General features: G+C 53.3%; 1 protein-coding gene across 3 annotated transcripts in view; it reads right to left on the minus strand.

Moving 5' to 3' along the window:
• Window positions 1-14,989, minus strand: part of PHF21B (PHD finger protein 21B) — a 119,513-nt gene that overhangs the window by 3,455 nt on the left and 101,069 nt on the right. For all 3 annotated transcript variants that reach the window (XM_002743839.5, XM_054242556.2, XM_054242557.2), the window contains exons 6-12: window positions 10,983-11,034; window positions 8,239-8,315; window positions 7,097-7,151; window positions 5,730-5,752; window positions 3,938-4,096; window positions 2,170-2,245; window positions 1,731-1,834 (exon numbers count right to left, since the gene is read on the minus strand). In XM_002743839.5, the coding sequence (XP_002743885.4) occupies window positions 1,731-1,834; window positions 2,170-2,245; window positions 3,938-4,096; window positions 5,730-5,752; window positions 7,097-7,151; window positions 8,239-8,315; window positions 10,983-11,034 (546 nt within the window). The remainder of the gene's footprint in view (window positions 1-1,730; window positions 1,835-2,169; window positions 2,246-3,937; window positions 4,097-5,729; window positions 5,753-7,096; window positions 7,152-8,238; window positions 8,316-10,982; window positions 11,035-14,989) is intronic.

A 14,989-nucleotide genomic window follows, 5' to 3' on the forward strand; every position in this document is an offset into this window, starting at 1 on the left:
ACCACCACCATCTCTGGGATCAGCACCATCACCACCATCAGCACCATCAGCACCATGACCACCATCAGCACCATCAGCACCATCACCATTTCTGTGATCAGCACTATACCACCATCATCACCATCAGCATCACCACCATCACCACCATCACCATCATCAATCATCACCATCATCACCACCACCATCTCTGGGATCAGCACTATCACCACCATCATCACCATCACCACCATCATCACCATCACCACCATCATCACCACCACCATCTCTGGGATCAGCACCATCATCACCACCATCCCCACCATCACCATCATCACCATCACCATCTCTGTGATCAGCACTATCATCACCATCATCACCATCACCATCATCACCATCACCATCTCTGTGATCAGCACTATCATCACCATCATCACCATCACCATCATCACCATCACCATCTCTGTGATTAGCACCATCATCACCATCATCACCATCATCATCACCATCATCACCACCACCATCTCTGGGATCAGCACCATCATCACCACCATCCCCACCATCACCATCATCACCATCACCATCTCTGTGATCAGCACTATCATCACCATCATCACCATCACCATCATCACCATCACCATCTCTGTGATTAGCACCATCATCACCATCACCACCATCACCATCACCATTTCTGTGATCAGCACTATACCACCATCATCACCATCAGCATCACCACCATCACCACCACCATCATCACCACCACCATCTCTGTGATCATCACCATCATCACCACCATCTCTGTGATCAGCACTACCACCATCATCACCATCAGCATCACCACCATCACTACCATGATCGCCATCATCACCACCACCATCTCTGGGATCAGCACCATCACCACCATCATCATTACAATCATCATCATCACCGCCATGATCACTATCACTACCACCATCACCACCACCATCACCAACATCATCACCACAATCACCATCACCACCATCATTACCACCATGACCATCATATAATCACCACCATCATCACATCACCACTATCACCATCATTGTGATCAGCACCATCATTATCATCACCACCACCATCACAACCAGCACCCTCATCACTACCATCACCATCATCACCACCACCACCCTCATCATCACCACCACCACCCTCATCATCACCACCATCACCATCATCATCACCATCACCATCATATTCCCATCATCACTATCATCACCATTACCAATACTGCCATCACCATCATCACCACCACCACAACCATCATCTTCATTATCTTGTCTCTCACCATCCTACAGAAGAGGAATCATGTTCACTTTACACAAGAGGAAACAGGGTTAGAAGTCAGGGCCTTGCCAAGGGGGCTGAGCAGGGGCACAGCCAGGGTGCTATCAACCACCAGATAAATACTTGTTGAATGAGTCGCAGCGCTGCCTTCTCCATGTACTGGCTTGCTGGAGGATGCTTGACGAGTCTGTCTTCTTCCAGGGTCTTATGAATGAACAGTGAAGCTCTGGATCTACATCTGTGGTTCTAAGGACACATCCACCTGCCTCCCCTGAATCCCCTGGTGCACACTTAGACTAAGGCCAGCCTGGATCTACAACTGCGGTTCTAAGGACATTATCTGCCTGTCCCCCAGGCCCCAGGCCACACCTGCACTGCTGAGACCAGCCTGGATCCACACCTGTGGTTCTAGGGACACATCTGTCTATCCCCCAGGCCCCGAGCCACACCTGTACTGCTGAGGCCAGCTGCCGGTCCTGCTCCTCCAGCTGCTGGTGCTCACTCTGCAGCTCACTGCCCCGTTGCAGCAGCTTCTGTTTCTCCTCTTCTTTGACTAGAAAAGAGAAGACCAGGCCCCCAGAGGGGGGCAGGTAAGGAGCATCTGGGCTGTAGAGTAAATGGGAGAGGCAGAAGGGATGGAACCAACGCCTGGGCCATCCCCCTGAAGGAGGCGGTGGCTGTGGCCAGATGCACAGGACATAGAGCCACTCGCCCCTGGCTGCACCTGCCCTGTACACAGGACTAGTCCCAGGGTCCCACTTTTCAGTGCTCTGGCCTGGAAAGGCATGGACCCGCCTGTCCTCCCACAGGGCAAGGTGAACCCAGAGGCCTGGGTGGGGGAGAGGAGGGGGAGCAGGTACCCTGTCCCACTCCCCAAGGATGCCTCACCTGTCTTGTGTGTGACATAGGAGTGCACGATGGCCAGCATCCCAGTCCAGGGCACACCCTCGTCTTTCTTTAAGGCCTGAAGAGCAGATGGGGAAATGAAAAAGTGGACAGGCCCTGGGACCTGCTGGGATTGGCCACACCCTGGCTGTGTAATTCTGGGGAGGCACGCCCTGTCTAAGCCGCAGGGTCCACACCCATGACCAGGGGATGGGGACCACACCTGCCTCATGGCCTGGCTCACAGGGCTGCATAGTAAGATTAGCCCCACAAGGCAGAAGCATTTTGGGCCTTTCTTCCTGCTCATCACCAGGGCCCCTGACAGGCAGCAGGCTCAAATACTTCTCAAACAAATGAATAAATGATCACTTGTCTTCTTCCCATGTCCAGAAGACCTAAGAGCGGTGGCCCCAGGCCAGCCAGGGACAAACGGGGAGACTCGGTGCCCCCACACTGTGCCAAAGCGGGGAACAGAATCTTGTTCCCTCTCCTCATGCCCTCAAAGAGTTGTGATCAAGAAGAAAGAAGAAAAAAGGAAGAAAAAGAAATAAGCAAACAAAAGGCTGGGCATGGTGGCTCATGCTTGAAATCCCAGCAGTTCGGGAGGCCAAGGTGGGAGGATCACTTAAGCCCAGGAGTTCGAGATCAGCCTGGGCAACAAAGTGAGACCCCACCTCTACAAAAAATTAAAAAATCAGCTTGCCATGGTGGTGTGTACCTGTGGTCCCAGCTCCTCAGGAGGCTGAGGCGGGAAGACTGTATGAGCCCTGAAGGTCAAGACTGCAGTAAGCTGTGCCGGGGCTTCTGCACTCTAGCCTACGCAACAGGGCAAGACCCTGTCTACAAAAAAATAAATAAATAAAAGGATGCGACCCCCTCACCCAGGCAGTCACAATGCAGGGGCAGGTGGCCCCCACAGGGAACAGCCACACAGCAGCACCCGCCCACCATATCCACCGCCCTTGATCCCCGCAGAACCGGGGATGATGGGAACTCACAGCAGTTAATGCTTTTTGAAATAAAGATAACACCTAGGCCGGGTGCAGTGGCTCACGCCTGTAATCCTAGCACTTTGGGAGGCCACGGCGGGCAGATCACCTGAGGTCAGGAGTTCGAGACCAGCCTGGCTAACATGGTGAAGTCCCGTTTCTCCTAAAACTTTAAAAAATTCAGCCAGGCGTGCTGGTGCTGCCTATAATCGCAGCTGCTCGGAGTCTGCGGCAGGAGAACTGCTTGAACCCAGGAGGCGGACGTTGCAGTGAGCTGAGATTGCACCATTGCACTCCAGCTTAAGCAATAAGAGCAAAATTCTCTCTCAAAAAAAAGTTCTTCGGGAGGCCAAGAAGGGTAGATCATGAGGTGAGGAGTTCGAGACTAGCCTGGCCAAGATGGTGAAGCCCTGTCTCTACTAAAAATATGAACATTAGCCAGGCACAGTGGCAGCCACCTGTAATCCCAGCTACTTGGGAGGCTGATGCAGGAGGATCACTTGAACCCAGAAGGCAGAGGTTGCAATGACCCAAGATCGCACCACTGCACTCCAGCCTGGGTGACAGAGCAAGACTCTGTCTCAAAAACAAAAAAATCCCATAATACGCAGGACAAAGTTCCATAACCAAGGATTATCCACCCCCAAACCTCGGTCAATTGTGCCGAGGTTCAAAAAGCCTGTGTACACCCAAGCCCCTCTTTTCTCCCCTCCTCTGCCCTGTCTACCTACAGTGGGGACCTCCATGCCAGTCGGGTGAGGGGACCACACAACCCCCCGTACCTTCTGCTGGCACCTGGGGCACACCCACACACCCTTGGGCGCCGTCTTGAGGGGCGGGTCCAGGCAGCTGAGGTGGTAGGCCACCGGGCAGGCACCGCAGGGCTGCAGGTTGGCACCTCGCTTGCAGGCGGCACAGTGCTCATCGTGGATGATCTCATTCTGGAAGAGAAGGGAGAGCAGGAGGCAGGTCAGCCAGAGCCAGGTCAGCGGGGGCCGGGTCAGCCAGAGCCAGGTCAGCGGGGGCCGGGTCAGCCAGAGCCAGGTCAGTGGGGGCTGAGGCAGCCCGGGCTGGGCCCAGGCAGCTGCGTCTGAGCCACGTGTGGCCATTCTTCTGCCAAAGTTTCCCAGCAGCTCTATGGACAGAGAGAAATAAACCCTGGAGGGTGACAGTGTGGGCTCAGGCCTGGGCCCCAGGAGGCAGGGGGGCACTCACAGGGCCAGGTTGACTAGGGGCTGGGGCATTGAGCATTGGAGTCGGGCCTGGTGTGACTTCCATAACCCAATTCTTCTGTGCTAATAGCTGGACCCCAGGTGTGGGTGACGGGGCAGGGTGTCAGGGTCTGTGTTGCACCAGAGGCCCATGTTCTGGGAGAGGGGCCAGCAATGCGTACAGCACTCCCTCCCCGCCCCCATTGCTCATGTGCGTACTGCCAGGGAGGGCGGTGTGGCCCTGACCAAGACTCTGTACTCCTTGGCTCTCTGTTTGCCATCTATGTGGCAACAGCATGCTCCAACTTCAGAGCTGGAAAAGACCAGAGAGCTCTCCTCTGGGATGGCCCATGCCACAAGGACACTGGATGTCCCTGAAAGAGGTGTGGCACCTTCCAGTGAGATCTCAGAGATCCCCACCTCTACCCCTTGTGTCATGCAAAGGCCCAGGGAGGGTGAGGCAGTTGTCACACAGCAAGCCGGAGGTGAGGCCGGGAGCAGCATCCAGGTGGCCTGCCTCGAAGCCGAGGCCTTTCCAAGTCTGTGGACTCTGTGGGGACAGGGCTTAGGCTCCAGGTACACCCTGTCCCCTTGCCCACCCTGATGAGCACAAGGTGTCTGCAGACAAACACTGCCAGGCCCCCCAGGACCAACCGGTGCCACTGCAGGGTTACTGTGGAAAATGACACTGCCTAACCGGGGTTGACTGGAGCCCTCACCTACTACTTCTTAGTGGCTTGACCACTAGAGGCAGGCAGGGACTAGAACGTTCTTTTAGAATCAGGAATTTGGTGAAAAACATTAAATGAATTCTGAGGCCATGCCATGAATGAGATCACGACCAGCCAATCTCCCGGGAAGCAGGAATGTGGCATGTGTATGGGTAGGGGGTGGGCGTGGGGTCCCATGTGATCACAGAAATGTGGGCGTGTGGGGTGGGTCTCTGGGGATTAACAAGTCCAGCCCTTTTTGGGGTGGGCAACAGAGGACCAGGGAGGGTCAGCTCTGCCCAGGTCACACTGAGGCCAGTGGAGCCAGGGTGGAGGCCATCGGACACCAGCTGGCTGCTTCCAGTTAAGTCTTGGTGGCCTCTGGGGTCTCTGCATCCTCAGTCCGTCCTGAGCAGGGAGAGCGCCTGTTTGAAGCTGAGAGCGGAGCCCCGTGGCAGTGCCGGACTCAACGCTGCCTGGCAGGCTGGAAAGCTGGCTGGGTGTTGCACAAAGCTCTCAGCACCAAGGGCAGACTGAAAGGCCTTCTGCGCCACTCCAGGCTCTTTCCCTCTTTCCAGGACGGACCCTACCAGGACTGCACTGAAAACATTCTCCACCCCCCAGGTGTGAAGATGGAGACAGGGGACACGTACCTTCCAGCAGGGGTCCTCATTGGCTAGCACAGGGAAGAAGGGCGGAGAACATGTTAGTGGCCATTGGAGGAGCACAGATCAGGACTGGAGTCCATGAGGCCTCATGGGGCAGGGGCTCTCACCCCAGGGCATGATGGGAGTCTCACAAAACCCCCATGACACCTTGGCTCTCGCCCCAGGGCATGATGGGAGTATCACGAGGTCTCATCCCAGGCAGGATGGAGCCCCTTGGGAACAGGCTCATGTGGCCCCTGTGCTGACCGAGGCCATGCTGGCAATGAGCTGCCCAGGGAGCTCACTAAACCCCTCAAAGTTACTTATTTTCAACTCTTTTTCGGCTGTAACCCACTGTCATTCTAGTAAACGAGGCCAAACCACCCATTTTAATGATTGCAAACACAGGTATCTTTCAGGTTCTGAATCAGATCCATCTGCAAATAATGCCACCCAGCGGGGTGACAGTTCTGGCATCTGCACGGCCCTCGACAGCTCACAAAGTGCGGTCATGCTCACCCCTCAGGCCACTGTCCCAGCTCTGAGAAGCAGGGGGCTCTGGGCCGACTTTCTAGATCAGTAAACCAAGGCTCAGGGAGGGATGGTGGCCTGTCAAAAGCTACACAGGATCCCAGGAAGCTGGCCGCCATTTCCTGCCCCTGGGACTATTTGAGATTTTCTAACTGGAGAGAGCTGGTGGCTTCCTGCTGCTGTCTGAATGCAAGGATGTGGCTCCCTGAGGTCTTGTACTGGGGCACGGCTGGCAGAGGAGGGAGAAGCCCTGCAGACTCAGGTGGAGGCCTTAGGCCACGTCCCAGCCTGAAGATCTGGCCCAATGCCTTGTACAGAGGAAGCCCTCGGCGCAGAGCAATGCACACAGCGAGGCAGAAGCAGAGCTGGGTTAAGATCCCCGCCTCAGCCCAGTCTGTGCTCTCCCAATGCCCAGAGCAGGCACAGGAGGATGGGCAAGGTGTGGGCTGAGAGGCACCAGCCCAGCCCAGGGGTATCAGACGCTGCCCATGTGTGGGGAAGAAAGGTTCTCTCCAGCAGTGTCTGGAAGCAGTAGCACCTGGGTTGGCCCACACTGGCAGAGGCCACACTGACCAGGCTCACACCTGTGGCCCAGGCTGTGGACCTCTCCTAGACCACAGCTCCAAGCTCACACAGAGCCTGCAGGAGGAGCGGGGAGGTGGGAGCACAGTGTCCTCGCCCTCCTCCGCCCAGGTCCTCTCAGCACAGTGTCCTCACCCTCCCAGGTCAGCCCAGTGGGAGGCAGACCCAGCCTCGCCCAGGCCCAGGCATGGAGGACCACCCAGGGATGACTCTCCGAGGCCCTGAGCAGCTCTGGCAGAAGGTCTGAAGCTGGTGCTTACCTCTGGCTGTTTGGAACAGGGGGTTGTTGAGATAGTTGGAGGCCAGCCGTTTCCTCTGCAGGGACAGAAAAGAAAACACACTCCATCGTCTGGAGGCTCTCCCCACGGACAGGGCAACTGCAGGGCCTGGAACAGACTGCCGCTGCACACGAAATGCCGCCCTCCCTCTTGAGCTCAGGTTCCCAAGACATGGGTTCTGGACAGTGACCCCGACTAGTCCATATCCTGGGAGGTGGGACAGCACTTTTCTCACCTTCCTCCAGGTCTCACAGAGGTGGCGTCTGGAACACACTAGACACTGACCTCGGGGGACGTTGTTTCTCTCAGGACAGCTGCCCCAAGCTCTGGACTTCGGGGAGCTAAGGAAACGGCTTCCATCCCAGAAAGACTCCAAGATCTTGCCCTTAAGAAAGCCCTGAGCCTCTGAGCAAAAGGTCCCGACAGATCCTGCAGAGCTGGCTTTGGGGAGATGACCTTAGGATTTTAACCTAAGAATTCTGGACTGTCATTTACAAGGGCAGGAAAGTGTCACTTCTGATCTGGTTTCTCCCTGGGGACATGGTCACGGGAGAGGCCCCGCTGCTCCAGTATGACATCCCAACCCTGCTGCGCCGGACCAATTTTGGTGCAGGCTCTCGGTTCCCCACCCCATCCCTAGGGATAGACGCTTCAACTGGGAGTCAGGAAAGGCACTGGTAACACACAGCCCGCCCCTTCTGGGCCTCTCTCTATGGCGCCCGCCTGCTCCAGGCTGCACACATCCTCAGCCTCTCCCAGCCGTAACCAACTGCACAGACTCTAGACGAGGTACATGGTGGTCCAGGGAGGCCAGGGTGTCCAGCACTGCCCGTGACCAGGGATTTGCCTGCTGATTCAGGGTGAGGAGTCAGTGATGCTCCCCAGGGCAGCCTCTGTCAGGAATAAATGCACATCCCCTCTTCTGTATCTTCCTATCAACTGATTCTGAACTCAGAGGTGATGAATGAGATATTATTCACAGTCACCCTGAAGTCCCACTCCCAGGAGGGACAGACAAAGCAGGGATTAGGGAAGTGAATGAGGGAGGCCCCAGGACTGCTCCTGGAGGCTGTGCACTGGGGACCCCCACCCTCCTAGCGGCATGGCACTTGTGGGTCCCCCACCTCCGTCTCCAGGAGGCCACTGTAGGCAGGGTTGGCTGTGCTTCTTCTCTTCCGCTCCTGTCGTTTGCTCTGGATTTCTGGAAAGGCACAGACACAGCAGTTACTGGGTCCTGCCTGCCCTGGGAACCCCAAATGCATCCTTGCCAAGTCCTGGGCACCACCATCCCCCTCCTGCTCTGAAGCCTGCCCAGCATCCAATGCCACAGAGTGGCCCAGGGCAAGTTGCCACCTCCAGATATCACTCACTCCATGGAGGACAGCTTTGGTGGCCTGAGGCTGAATGACAGATTGGTGGGGGGGTGGCAGGTTCCCAGAATCCAGGTGCCCACTGTCTTTATCTGGCCCATGGCCATTACTTGGGATCCACAGGATGACATATACCCATGGGTCTGGTGATACCACTGGTCCAGTGAGTTGCAGGGTGAGGCTCCCAGCTCCCAGGAGACCAGGAGCAAGTCTCTATCCAGGTGGCCTTCGCCCCAGTGCATCCTCCAGCAGGAATCCTTCACGTGCGAGTGAGAGGGTGCCTGGCCACACCGACTGTGTTTTCTTCTCGTCTTTCTTTGCTTTGACCCCCGGTGGGACCATGACCTGCCTCTCCATGTGCAGCTGTGCTGGCATCATTTTCTAATCTCTGCCTCCTGGACCTAGCTTTGCTTTTCAAATCTTTTTAATATTATTCAGCCTCTTTTCTGTAAGGCACTCAGACCTTCTGTGGAATAACACAGGGTCTAAAGAAAGAAATACTTAAGGATATCATAGCAGGGGTTGGGGAGAGGCTTATAAATGAGGACTATTTATAAAACCAACAATGACACACCTATTAGGAAAGCACTTTTCACTCGGTGTGCTCGCCAACCCTACGATGTCTACAGACGCCGCTTTCCCTATGTTGCAGAGGAGGAAACCGAGGTTCAGACGGGGAAGGACCCTGCCCAGGGACACCCAGCCAGTGCATAGGCAGGACTTGAGCACAGACTTCTGTTCCCACAGCCCTGTGCTGCCTCTGTAGCTCAATGGTTTCGGTCGGAGATTAAACTGTTCCCAAAGGCAAGCAGAGGGCAGCGGGATTCATCACACTCAAGTTCACACCGTCGGGCGGCGAGCTCAGAGAACACCTTCCGACCACGCGTGCAGAGAGGTGACGAGGGCCGGGGTGAGGGTTACTGCAGGGGGCTTCCCTGCGCAGGGATCTGGAAGGCTGGGCCTCTTCTCTGGCCCTCCCCACCCTGGCTACTGCCAGGGAGCAAGTCGGACCCAGGGGACACAGAGAGAGGGCTCTCTTTTCAGACCCTGCATGGCAGGCTGGGGTCCCCACGTGCTCGGGAAGGCTTGCTCTGCTCCTGCTTGCCCTGGATGAGCTGTGTGACCTCGGCCAGCTCCCTCCCCTCCCCTGGGCTTCCCACTCGTTGAAATGGAGAGAAACTCTACCTTACATTAAAGACCGCTACTGCCTTGGGTCCTGTGGGGTTTGCTTCGTTCCCTATTGCTTTTAAGGAGAGGAACATCAGGCGAACCTCCCTGCAGCCAGGTTTACCAGGGCACATGCTTTCATGTTATAAAACACCTTTGTGGGTGAGGCGGGTATCGTGGGAGGCGTGCGGGGTTCCAGCCTGGGCCTGCTATCTCCTGGCTCTGAGATCGATCTCAGGTAAGTGAATCACCTTCCTTGGGCTCAGCTTCCCCAAGGGGGCTGGTTTCGAGGCTTTCCAGACCCTAAGATTCTATGATGATGTTCAGGGCTCACCTTAGAGAGCCCTCCTCATTCTGCAATGATGTCACAGCCCATGTGAAACTGCCCTCATCCCTAAGGTCACACGGCCCCTTTGCAGAGTCACAGAGACCCGTCTGCTCAAATAAACTACTGTTCCAATTTTGACGGACACATCTGGTGGCAAACATGAAGTCCACAGGCTAGTTTGATGGCAGGGGAGCTCGTGGGCAATTCTCCCACTGTGCTGGGCACTGCTTCCCACAATCCCCCGAGGACGGTTCAGCCATTACCCATTTTATATATGAAGAGATGGAGGCACACAGAAGCAACCTGCCCACATTTGAGAAAGTGGCGGAGCCAGGCAGTCTGCCTTTTTTTTTTTTGAGACGGAGTTTTGCTGTTGTTACCCAGGCTGGGTGCAATGGCATGATCTCGGCTCACTGCAACTTCCGCCTCCTGGGTTCAGGCAATTCTCCTGCCTCAGCCTCCCGCATAGCTGGGATTACAGGCACGCGCCACCGTGCCCAGCTAATTTTTGTATTTTTAGTAGAGACGGGGTTTCACCATGTTGACCAGGATGGTCTCGATCTCTTGACCTCGTGATCCACCCGCCTCGGCCTCCCAGAGTGCTGGGATTACAGGCGTGAGCCACCGCACTGGCCAGTCTGCCTCTTGTCATTTCCCTGTGTGGCCTCCAGTTTGAGGGCAGGGAGCCCACAGGTCCCTCCGCTGAAACAAGGAAGTGCCTCAGTACGTTTTGTGCATGGCCATGGAGCCAGGGTGAGCCTGGAAGGTTTCTCTGTCCTTTTGTCTTTGATGACAGCCACCCAGCCTCAGGTACATGGGGCAGACCTCCTGGGAGGTGGTTCACATTACAAACGCTGTCATCTGAGCCGGGACATCCTGAGACCCACTGCAGTGGTGTGAGGCCACACTCCATCCACACTGGCTGCTGCTTCATCCCTGGCCCCCAACGCCCTGCTTCCAGCCAGTCCCAGCCCAACCTGCCGCTACCTGGGCCCTTCCTTACCTTCCAGGTGTTCCGTGGTAACCAGGCCCAGCGCTACCATGAAGGCGATTTTCTGAGGGAAAGAACAGACAAAGGACATTAATGTTCATTCATGCACTCAAAAGACATCTGCTGCGGCAGGTGCAGGGCGACACCTCATGGGTGCTCCAATCGCGGAGGCCCCCAACTCCAGATGCCAAGCCAGTTTCTAAGAAACATGGGGAAACAGGATTCCCAAAAAGAACATCTGCAGCTCACTTTGGAGGGGCTCCTTGAAAACACCGGATACACATATTCAAACATACTTTAAAGGGCTAAGGTGCACACGGCTGGGCTCATCCTCATGTGTGCCCCACCTGCTGAGGCCCCAACTCAAGACACTCAGTCAGTTTCTAAGAAACATGGGGAAATAGGATTCCCAAAGTGAGCATCAACAGCTCAATTTGGAAGCACTCGAAAACACTGGACACACGTATTCTAACATACTTTAAAGAGCTAAGGTGCACACAACTGGGCTAATCACTGTCACTGGTTCCTAACACATTTGCATCGTTGGTCCTTTCATGGCTGTCTTTGATTTTGTTTAATAATAAATTGAACACCATGAACCTACTAATAAACTCAAAACCTGACACTTGACCCGTAAGTTGCATCTGTTCTGCGTTCCTCTGCTTCTCTCATTCATTTCACCCTCATTTCTAGAGATCCTATCCTTAACCAGTTTTGTAATTACCATTTCCTTGACTTTAGATACACGTGCATATACTTCTATCACTTATGAAACAGGATGGCATTTAGTTTTACCTGGGTTTTTTAAGACAGGGTCCCAGACTGGAGTGCACTGGTGTAAGCGCAGCTCACTGCAGCTTCAATCTCCGGGGCTCAAGTAATCCTCCCACCTCAGCCTCCCAAGGAGCTGGCACCATAGTTGCACACCACTGTGCCCAGCTAATTTTTGTATCATTTTGTAGAGATGGGGTTTTGCCATGTTGCCCAGGCTGCTCTTGAACTCCTGGGCACAAGCCTGCCTCGGCCTCCCAAAGTGCTGGGATTACAGGTGTGAACCACCACACCTGGCCAATATCTCTCTTCTGTCCCAGGATCCCTCATGCCATTTAGTCATCAGGCCTCCTTAGACTCTCCTGGGCTGTGACAGTTTCTTAGCTTGTCCTTTTTTGTTTTGGATGACCCGGACAGCTGGAGGAGGACCGGTCTGGTATTGTGCAGAACAACCCTCAACTGGGATTTGTCCAGTATTTTCCTCCTGAGAGGACTGGGGTGCTGGGTTCTGGGGAGGAAGACCACAGAGGTAACGTGCCTTCTCATCACATCACAGCGAGGGTGCAGACCACCCACTCACTCATCGCTGCCGGTGACCTTGGTCACTGGCTGAGGTGTGTCTGCCAAGCTCCACTAGGAGAAGTCACCCTTCCCTCAGCCTCTACCCCATACTGTTCCCTTTGGGAAGAAGTCACCAGGCACACAGCTCCCACTTAAGGGGCGGAGAACCAGGCCACTCAGGCTGGGCTTTTTTCATTTTGTTGCCATGCATCTACATTAAAAACATTTTTTAAATCAATTTTTAAATTATGGTAAAAATTTAAAGAAGTATCCACTTTTAATTTAAAAAATTAAATTGTGGCCAGGCGTGGTGGCTCAAGCCTGTAATCCCAGCACTTTGGGAAGCCGAGGCGGGTGGATCACGAGGTCAAGAGATCGAGACCATCCTGGTCAAGATGGTGAAACCCCGTCTCTACTAAAAATACAAAAAATTAGCTGGGCATGGTGGCGTGTGCCTGTAATCCCAGCTACTCAGGAGGCTGAGGCAGGAGAATTGCCTAAACCTGGGAGGTGGAGGTTGCGGTGAGCCGAGATTGCGCCATTGCACTCCAGCCTGGGTAACAAGAGCGAAACTCCATCTCAAGAAAAAAAAAAAAATTAAATTGTAATACAATTTATCAGTATTTTCTTTTGCAGTGTTTTAATTTTTTGGGTCCTGGCTAGAGGTGCTGAGGTTATAGAATAATTTGTTTTTGTCTCTATAGTTTCACTTTTATTTTTTAGACAGAGTTTTGCTCTTGTTACCCAGGCTGGAGTGCAATGGCGCAATCTCAGCTCACTGCAACCTCCGCCTCCTGGGTTCAAGCAATTCTCCTGCCTCGGCCTCCATAGTAGCTGGGATTACAGGCACCCACCACCACGCCTGGCTAATTTTTTGTATTTTTAGTAGAGACGGGGTTTCTCCATGTTGGCCAGGCTGGTCTTGAACTCCTGGCCTCAGGCTATCCACCCGCCTTGGCTTCCCAAAGTGCTGGGATTACAGGCGTGAGTCACCGCACCTGGCCTATAGTTTCACTTTTTACATTTAAAGTTTTGGTCCATTTGGAACAGATCCTGGTGTGAAGCAGAGGCTCGTTGCTTTCTGTATGGCTACCCACTTGTTCCAAGACCATTCACTGAAAACTCCATCCTTCCACTTCTCACTGACTCAAGGAGCCACTTTAATCATAGGCTAAATTATCATAGATCTATTTGGGTCTATTTCTGGGCCTTCTATTTTGTTTCTTAAATCTGCCTCTCCAGGAGCTCCCGCCACACGTTCAGTTCTCAAGGCTTTAGGGTCTATTTTAATATCCGGGAGGATTAGAATATCCCTTCACTGTTTTTCCTCTTCAGTTTCCCTGGCTCTTATTTTTTCACTTGAAATTTAGAACCATCTTGGGGAGCTCTGAGAATGAGGGAGTCAGTTGGTGGATTTACCGGAATGTTAAAATTATAAATTAACTTTGGGGATAATGACAGTTTTATACGTTTTCCTACTTAAATCTATGACATGCCCCCTCTCTCTCTTTTTTTTTTTTTTTTTTTTGAGACAGAGGTTCACTCTTGTCACCCAGGCTGAAGTGCAATGGAGCGATCTTGGCTCACTGTAACCTCCGCCTCCCAGGTTCAAGCGAGTCTCCTGCCTCAGCCCCCCCGGTAGCTGGGATTATGGCCGTCCACCACCATGCCCAGCTAATTTTTATATTTTTAGTAGAGACAGGGCTTCGCCATGTTAGCCAGGCTGGTCTCAAACTCCTGACCTCAGGTGACCCACCCACCTCGGCCTCCCAAGGTGCTGGGATTATAGGCATGAGCCACCGTGCCCAGCCTCTTCTTCCTTCTCTTTTCTTCCTTCTTTCCCTCCTCCTCCTCTCCCTCCTTTTCTTCTCATCTTAAGGGATTTTAAAATTTTTCCTCAGAGATATTGAATATTCTTCCTATGTTTATTCTTGGCATGTAATCTTTTTGCTGCAGGTGTACATGGGGTTGTGTGTAAAGCTTCTAACAGGTCGCTGTGTGTTGCTATGGAGAGACAGTTTTCCATTCATTTTACACCCTGCTGTGAGGCCAAATTCTCTTATTGTCTGCAGCTTCTTCAGAAATCCTCTTGGGTTTTCCAGATCATCTCAAATAGTTTACTCCTTTCCGATTTTTACTTCTATGCTGTTAAAAATAGTTCTCTTTAATTTTTCAGCTTTAAATAGTAATTTCTGATTCAAAGTCCCAGTTGCTATAGAGAAGATAATCGAGAACTCTCTCCACTACCTACCTTCTTTCTCTCCTTCTCCTCTCAATTTTACTTAAATGAATCTTTTACATATTATTGGAGCACATAATATTTAAATCCTTATTTTATTTTTTTTTTTTTTGAGACAGAGTTTCGCTCGTTACCCAGGCCGGAGTGCAATGTCGCGATCTCGGCTCACCGCAACCTCCGCCTTCTGGGTTCAAGCAATTCTCCTGCCTCAGCCTCCCGAGTAGCTGGGATTACAGGCACGCGCCACCATGCCCAGCTAATTTTTGTATTTTTAGTAGAGACGGGGTTTCACCATGTCGACCAGGATGGTCTCGATCTCTTGACCTCGTGATCCACCCACCTCGGCCTCCCGAAGTGCTGAGATTACAGGCGTGAGCCGGTGCGCCCGGGAAATATTTAAATTCTATACTGACATCCTCACCCATAAATACATTCGATGCTCATCCCA

Source organism: Callithrix jacchus, chromosome 1 (assembly GCF_049354715.1).
Source record: "Callithrix jacchus isolate 240 chromosome 1, calJac240_pri, whole genome shotgun sequence".
Taxonomy (NCBI): domain Eukaryota; kingdom Metazoa; phylum Chordata; class Mammalia; order Primates; family Cebidae; genus Callithrix; species Callithrix jacchus.